The following is an 8,576-nucleotide window of genomic DNA, read 5'->3' as shown; positions in this document are numbered from 1 at the left end:
CAAGTCTGATTACTAGTATTGTAGGTTTTTGAGAAGATTCCAGCCTTTCAGGAATGAAGGGAATAGTCTATATGGACTAAGCAGAGGAAAGAAGCCATACTTGTTTTGGTATACAGAGTTCTTTGGTAAAGAATGACTTGTACTATTTTTATATCAAATAAACAAAGCAGAAAAAAACAAGTCTTATTTCTAGTATCATATGTCCCTTAGGAAAATTCCAGCCTTTCATGTCAGAAGGGACTAGTCTAGAAGTTGGACTCAGCAGAGAAAAGAAGCCACACTTATTTTGGTATGCAGTAACCCAGCCACCGAGGGGGGCAAGCCAGCCTCAACTTGGTGCCGGTCCCAAGCCCGGGTAAATGGGGAGGGTTGGCGGCAGGAAAGGCATCTCGCTATGAAAAATTAGACAAAACTAATATGGCCAGTGGAGATTATGAGATTAGAATTAATGCTAGGGCGTTCCCCGTAGGTAACGCGTTGTGACCTCGCCTGATCCCTCCGAAAAATTTGCAAGGGGTACCCAGTCATGGGCGGGATGGGTTAAATATGCAAGCTCAGAGGAAACTATCTGAGGAGAGGATCAGAATAGCAACTCTGAATGTTATGACAGTGACTGGAAAAGGACGGGAGCTGGTTGACCTCATGGAGAGAAGGAAGATTTGAGTGCTATGTGTGCAGGAGACCAGGTGGAAGGGAAATAAGGCAAGAGAACAAATTTTATTACAGTGGAGCAAATATGGAAGGAAGAAATGGTGGAATAATATCATAGAAAGATTTGAAGGAAAATTTGATTGGAGTGTATAGGAAAAAGGGCAGAATTATGTGTTTAAAGCTGGGACGGAGCAACAATAGTCAATGTGGTGTGTGCCTATGGCCCACAAGCTGGATGTACAGGTGAGGAGAAGGATACATTCTGGGAGGAGATGGACCAGGAACTTAGAATAATTCCTGCAAGGGAAAGGGTAATTATAGGAGGAGATCTGAATGGTCACTTTAGAATTAGTAGGGAAGGATAGAGAGAGTGCATGGTGGGTGTGGTGTGGGCATTATTCTAATCTACTCGGCCATCTCCTCTCAGAATGTAACCTCCTCCTCTGTACATCCAGCTTTTGGGGCATAGGCACACACCACAATGACTATTGTTGCTCCCAGTCCCAGCTTTAAACTCATAATTCTGTCATTTTACTTTTCACTCTAATAAAATTTTCCTTCAAATCTTTCGATATTATTCCTACACCATTTCTTCCGTCCATATTTGCTCCATTGTAATAAAATTTTCAACCTTTGCCTAGTTCTCTTGCCTTATTTCCCTTCCACCTTGTCTCCTGCACACGTAGCACTCCAATCTTCCTTTTCTCCATGAGGTCAACCAGCTCCCGCCCTTTTCCAGTCACTGTCCCCTCATTCAGAGTTGCTACTCTCATCCTCTCCTCAAATATTTTCCTCTGAGCTTGCCTCTTTAACCCAGCCAGCCCCTGACTGGGTACCCCTTGCCGATTTTTCGAAGGGATCAGGCGAGGTCCCAACGCGTTGCCTACGGGGAACGCTCTAGCATTAATTCTAATCTCACAATCTCCACTGGCCATATTAGTTTTGGCTACTTTTTCATGGCTGGATGCCTTTCCTGCCGCCAACCCTCCCCATTTACCCGGGCTTGGGACCGGCAACAAGTTGAGGCTGGCTTGCCTCCCCCAGTGGCTGGGTTACTGCAAACCAAAACAAGTATGGCTTCTTTTCTCTGCCGAGTCCATCTTCTAGACTAGTCCCTTCTGACGTGAAAGGCTGGAATTTTCCTAAGGGACACATGGCACTAGAAATAAGACTTGTCTTTTCTGCATTGGTTTATTTGATGCAAGAGAAATGAGGGGGGAGAAAGAGTGATTGATTTGATTGATTTTGCAGTGGCATTCGACCTTGCAATGATCAACACCTTTGAGAAAAAGATTAACAGACTGATTACTTACAGTAAGAGTGGCAGGGAGAGCCAGATAGATTTGCTGCAGTGTAAGAGAGATCATCTGACGGAGGTTAAAAATTGCAAGGTGATAAATGGGGTGAGTGTAGGAGCGCAACACAGGTTAGTGGTAATTGATTGCAGACTAAGGAATTGTAGGAAAAGTAAAACGACGAGAATGGACCCAAAGATTAAGCGGTGGAAATTGAAAGAAGCAGAACTGAGAGTCTTGTTTATGAAAAGAGTGCTGGAAGCAATAAGGTTACATGAGGATGTACAAGAATGGTGTACCGAGAATAGTAAAATGATTCTAAGGATCGGCGGGGAATTACTTGGAAAGTCATCAGGAAAAAGACCCCCAAATGATAAAGAATCGTGGTGGTGGAATGAAGAGGTGCAAGAACGGGTATAAACCAAGAAAGAAGCCAAGAGGAAGGCAGATCTATCAGGACAAGAGCAGGATAAAGAAGACTATAAGCAAGGAAAGAAATAAGCAAGTAGAACAGTAGCTAAGGCGAAGGCCGTTACATTAGATGAAGCCTATAAAGAGATGGAAACACCAAGAGAGAAGAAAATATTACGAATTGCTAAGGCCCGAGATGCTGCATCTAAAGACCTGACGCAGATAAGGCAAATAAAAGATAGCAATGGAATAGTTCTAGCAAAAGAGAATGAAATTAAAAGAAGTTGGAAAACTTATTTTGAAGGACTATTGAATGAGAACTCAAAAACAGTATTTGAAGATGGACTCCCAAACGATGGACTCCCAAACGAGGCAGTTACCATAGGAGTGACTAAAAGAGAAGTAGTACAAGCAGTAAAAAAGATGAAAAATAGTAAAGCTGCAGGACTGGATAATATACCAGTAGAGGTATGGAAGAGTCTTGGAGAAAAAGGCATAGATGTCTTGTGGGACCTGATGCAAAAGATCTTCAATCAGGAAAAGATGCCACAGGAATGGAGAGGAAGCCTAATCATCCACATCTATAAGGGGAAGGGAGACATCCAGGGATGTGGCAACTACAGAGGTATAAAGGTGGACCTGATGCAAAAGATCTTCAATCAGGAAAAGATGCCACAGGAATGGAGAGGAAGCCTAAACATCCACATCTACAAGGGGAAGGGAGACATCCGGGAATGTGGCAACTACAGAGGTATAAAGTTGGACCTGATGCAAAAGATCTTCAATCAGGAAAAGATGCCACAGGAATGGAGAGGAAGCCTCATCATCCACATCTATAAGGGGAAGGGAGACATCCAGGAATGTGGCAACTACAGAGGTATAAAGTTGATAAGCCATACTATGGGAGAAGATCATTGAGAAGAGACTCATAGACAAAACAACAGTTGGTGAGGAACAATTTGAATTTATGCCTGGATGAGGGACTGTAGATGCAATATTTGCTTTGAAGCATATGATAGAAAAACATCGGGAGAAACAGAAAGGATTACATATGGTCTTCATTGATCTGGAGAAGGCATACGATTGAGTACCACGTCAGGAGTTGTGGAGATGTATGAGAAAAAAGGTAGTCCCTGAGAAATACGTAAGAATCACTCAAGATATGTATGAAAGGGCAGAAGCAAATGTTAAGAGCAGTATAGGCCTAACAAAAAGTTTCCCAGTCAATGTGGAACTACATCACGGGTTTGCATTGACTCCTTACCTATTTGATCTGGTCATGGTTGTAGTAACACAAGGTATTATAGATCAGTCTCCTTGGTGTATGCTTTTTGCTGTTGATGTTATACTGTGTAGCACTAGGCGAGAGGTAGTAGAAGAGAAACTGGAGGAGTGGAGAAGAGAAACTGGAGGAGTGGAGAAGAGAAACTGGAGGAGTGGAGAAGAGAAATGGAAAATCGGGGATTGAAGATAAGCAGGAAAAAGACAGAGAATTTGTGATTGAAAAAATGGCGAGAAAAGGGAAGTTAGTTTAAAAGGAGAGAGAGATTGAAAAAGTTGAAAATTTCAGGCATTTAGGATCAACAGTTACAGAAGATGGTGATATGGGAGCAGAAATAAACCACAGAATACAAACAGGATGGAAGAATTGGAAAAAAGTGCGTGGAGTACTATGCGACAGGAGAATAGGGGTTAAGTTGAAAGGTAAAGTACACAGGACTGTTGTGAGACCGGCAATGATGTATGGAGCGGAGACGTGGGCAATAAAGAAGACAGAAGAGAAGAAGATGGATGTGGCAGAGATGAGAATGTTGAGATGGATGTAAGGGGTGACAAGAAGAGATAAGATACGGAATGAGGTAATTAGGGGTACCACAAGAGTTAGAAAACTATCAGATAAGATCCAAAGAAAGTAGACTGAGGTGGTACAGTCATGTCATGAGAAGAGATGAACAGTATATTGGGAGGAGAGTAATGGAAATGAAGGTACAGGGAACGAGAAGGAGGGGGAGACCAAAGCGAAGGTGGGTGGACTGTATCAAGGATGACCTTCGAGCAAAGGGATTAACCGGTGATGAGGTGTGGGACAGAGGTAGATGGAGAAAGCTGACCAGAAACATCGACCCCACATACAAGTGGGAAAAAGATGTAGACAAAGAAGAAAGAAGAAGTGTTGTCAGGTGTATGAGGACAGAGAAGAATCTGTAAAAAAAATAGGCCAGACTATTCGGTGTATGAGTAGGCAAAAGGAAAGTAAACCGTAATCAGAGAGAAGGATCCAATGTAGTATAGTAAGGTGAGGCAATTTTGGACACCTTTTTAGGAACCTTTGTACAAAATCTGTATTAATAATTTATGACCAAAAATCAAACATGCTTTCAAAAGAGGGAGGTCTCATCTATAAAAATAGTTTGTCTCATAATCATCAGAGAATTAGAAATTCCTATATCTCATCAATAAAAAAAATATCTTGGAGGCGAGGCAATTTTGGACAGCGAGGCAATTATGGACACGTCTGTATCTCCGTTAAGCAGCAACGCGAAATTTCCAAATTATGACAATTTGTGGTCACTATCAATATAAATATGCTATAAAAAAAAATTATGGACTTACATAAATTTTTGTGTCCGCAATCCAAGATTGTCCAATTTTGCCTCGCCAAGAAAAAAGTGAGAAAGTTGCCTGTCCAATTTTGCCTCACCATAGCTTTGAAAACTGTCCAATTTTGCCTTACTTTATGAATATATAAATTAAACTTTGTATTCGAGCACGCAAATATACTTTTATGTGTAAATCTACATATATGTTATCATAAGCATACAAAATAAGACATTTGGAGTGCAGTATGGGGGGGGGGGGAGTGTCTGCTCAGGGTGACACCCTAAAAGGGGGTGACACCCTGAGAGCTACATCTACAAAAAGTTTGTCTTTCTAGCTTGAGGGATATGATATGATTTTCAAAGTTATTTAATACTGGGGACACACTCAAAGGTGTTGACACTTAGGGGTGGAACCGTCAAAAAGATCGACCAAATCATGGTGACATCATCGAGAGGGGTCACCCCAAATGCTACAAATAATAAAAAAAAGATCTTTCTTGTATATACATTGTTCCTAGAATAATTCACAAATCCAAATGAAAATTTCAGGTGTTAGGGAAAATATGTTTTCCCTTTTCTGCTAATTTCCATGTTGATAACTGCAATAGAAAAGATGCGGCTGGCGTGTTGCCTTTTTTATAAAGTGTTCAATGCAGCAACATTAGAGTAAACAGCATGATAGTGAGAGATATCAATGACAGACAAAGCTAATCCCATAAACAATATTCGTCCTAAGTTGTACATATCCAGTTTATTCTTATTATTTTTACCTCACATTATGAACGAGCCATCAGAGACACTTTTACCTACAAAAGATAATCTTACAGAAAAAGCAACCAAGAAGGATAAAAATAAAACAAGAATAAGAAAGTCATTTGCTCAAAAAGTAACAGAAAGGGATGCAATCGAAGATTTAAGAAAAAGATGAAATGAAGATCAATAAAAGGAAAACCCTAAATAAAGGCATTCAGAGAAATAAAAACAAAACAAATAATGATAATACAAAGAAACCAAATATTTCTCGATTTCTAAGAAAAATGTGTGCAAACGCTAAAGTGAATATAAAAAAAAAATCTAAATTGACCAAGGTAATTAATAGTGATGATTCAAACTACTTGGATAGTCCTAATAGCGAATCAAAAGGAATTTAATTAATTTTGGGAGAGCGTTTAACCTCCATATAAAGAAGCGTCAGTTGTAGGAAAATGGTATGTGGTAATTTATAAAGATAAGGAGCATCCATTATTTTGCATTGGTATAGCAACAAAATGGTTTTTAGCGGAAGAGGGAGGCAAAGTGACTCACTTTGAGTTAAATAGCTTGAAACCACATATCATCATCTCCTCCTACGCCTATTGACGCAAAGGACCTTGGTTAGATTGCCATTCGTCTCTATCTTGAGCTTTTAAATCAATACTTCTCCATTCAACATCTATTTCGCGCTTCATAGTCCTCAGCCATGTAGGCCTGGGTCTTCCAACTCTTCTAGGGCCTTGTGGAGCCTGGTTGAAAGTTTGGTGAACTAATCTCTTGGAGAGAGCGAAGAGCATGCCTAAACCATCTCCATCTACCCCTCACCATGATCTCATCCACATATGGCACTTGAGTGTTTTCTCTTATAGTTTCATTTCTAATCCTGTCCTGCCATTTAACTCCCAATATTCTTCTGAGGGCTTTGTTTTCAAATCTATAAAATCTGTTGGATGTTGTTTCATTGTTATACCACGACTCATATCCACACAGTAACACCGATCTCACTAAACTGATATATAGCCAGACTTTTATATGTAATTTCAGGCGATTTGATTTTCAGATATTACTTAACCTAGCCATTGTCTCATTTGTTTTTTCAATCTTTCATTGAACTCAAAATCTTAATCCCCGTAGTAGATATCATAGTTCCTCAATATTTAAATGGTTCCACCTCATTAAACCTTTTTCCTTCCAATGATATTTCCTCTTCCATTGCATGTTCCAATCTCCTCATCTCTGTCTTTCTTCTATTTATCTTGACCTGTGGTTTTCTGCTAATAAGGACAGCGTCATCAGCATACTCTAGGTCAGCTAATATCCTGTTACCAGTCCAGTCCAATCCTTTTCCAATATCACCAACTTTTCTATGCATTACAAAATGCATGAGGAGGATAAACAACATAGTATTTTCATGACAACTGACGTAAGTGTGATACCTCTGTAAATATTGAAATCAGTCAGATCTATTTGCCGTTTTCACCAACACTCCTAGCTCCCATTCATCAGGCTTTGCCTCTTCACGCCACATTCTACAAAATAATCTTGTAGGGAATCTGGGAGTCACATCATTTTCGGCCAATATTATCTCATCAGTTATTCCATCATAATTAGAGGCATCCCATCTCTTCGAGTTTTTTTAAAAGATAGCTTCGACTTCAAACACACTGAATTCATTGATGGGCACATCAAGGTATTCCTCAGCTTCAGGTATATCAATCAAATTAATCCCTTTATATCTCCTATTCATGACTCTATTAAAGTGTTCCATCCAACGTTGCCTTTCTTCATCTTCTGTTGTTATAACAGCTCCATCTCTCTTTTTGATGGGTATATGCTTCTTCTGCTTTGCTCCCGTAGAGATTTCTTTAATAATTCTATGTACAATTCTTATACCATAGCCACTCCTTGAATCCATAGCTTTGTCAGACTCATCTGCTTTCCTGTCTAAATATTTTCGCCAGTCATTTCTGGCTTTTCTTTTGACCTCACTATCAATACTGGAATACTTAGTATGCTCTACCTTGCAATTTTCATTACTTCCTCAAAAACTTACAACAATCAACTTCTAGCTTTGTCTCCTTTTTACAGTATCCCAAGTATCATTCGTTAATTGTTTGCTATTTGTCTCCTAAAGTCTCTAAAACTGCAAATCAATTCTTACACTCAATTACAAAGATTTCTCTTCTCATCCTCTAGAAGCCAGTTGTATCAGACCTAGATATTTTATCTACATTTCTGTTGGGTGCATTCAGTTTTAATTTCAGTGTAGCAAGAGGAGCTAGTGGTCACTACCAATAATTGCACCTCTATAGCTTCTTATACTTCTCAGAGTCCCCCTTCTCTCTTTATCAATGGCTATGTGATCTATTTGATTTTTGTAATTGCCACATGATGAAGCCCATGTAAATTTGTGGATGTCCTTGTGCTGGAAAAGAACAAAAACTTATAAAATCTGCCCCATTTTCATTTGCAACTTCGCCAAGACCCTCAACACCCATCACATTCTCTATACCTTGATTATTCCTTGCAACTTCAGCATTGAAGTCACCAATCACAATTTTCGTATCTCTCTCTGGGATCTCATCTGTTACACACTGCAATCCCTCATAGTATTCATCTTTCCTGTCTTCAGGGGAATCATTTGTTGATGCATAGTTAACTACAGTACTCATATTGCACTGCTTTGATTTAAACTTTGCAAGTGACCATCTGCTATATACAGCTCTTCATTCAATTAATGACTTTTCTGCTCTTGGTGTCGTCCTTCCTACCCCTTCTCTTCCAACTCCATCTGTTCTTCCTGAGTAGATACTGTAGATATGTATTGCCTTAGCGTGAGTTCTTTACCGATCCTTTTACAAAGTGT

General features: G+C 39.7%; 2 protein-coding genes across 2 annotated transcripts; both read left to right on the top strand.

The window, feature by feature from the left end:
• The first annotated feature begins 1,919 nt into the window (after nt 1-1,919).
• LOC137655557 (uncharacterized) lies at nt 1,920-2,366 on the top strand. Its single transcript, XM_068389456.1, has one exon. The coding sequence runs from the start codon at nt 1,920-1,922 to the stop codon at nt 2,364-2,366; it is 447 nt and encodes a 148-aa protein (XP_068245557.1).
• A 138-nt stretch (nt 2,367-2,504) lies between these two features.
• Nucleotides 2,505-3,275, top strand: LOC137655556 (uncharacterized). The gene has a single exon (XM_068389455.1). It carries the CDS (start codon nt 2,505-2,507, stop codon nt 3,273-3,275), a length of 771 nt encoding a protein of 256 aa, XP_068245556.1.
• Nucleotides 3,276-8,576: the final 5,301 nt, after the last annotated feature.

Source organism: Palaemon carinicauda, chromosome 16 (assembly GCF_036898095.1).
Source record: "Palaemon carinicauda isolate YSFRI2023 chromosome 16, ASM3689809v2, whole genome shotgun sequence".
NCBI classification, from domain to species: domain Eukaryota; kingdom Metazoa; phylum Arthropoda; class Malacostraca; order Decapoda; family Palaemonidae; genus Palaemon; species Palaemon carinicauda.
This window is presented reverse-complemented; position numbering and strand designations above follow the sequence as displayed.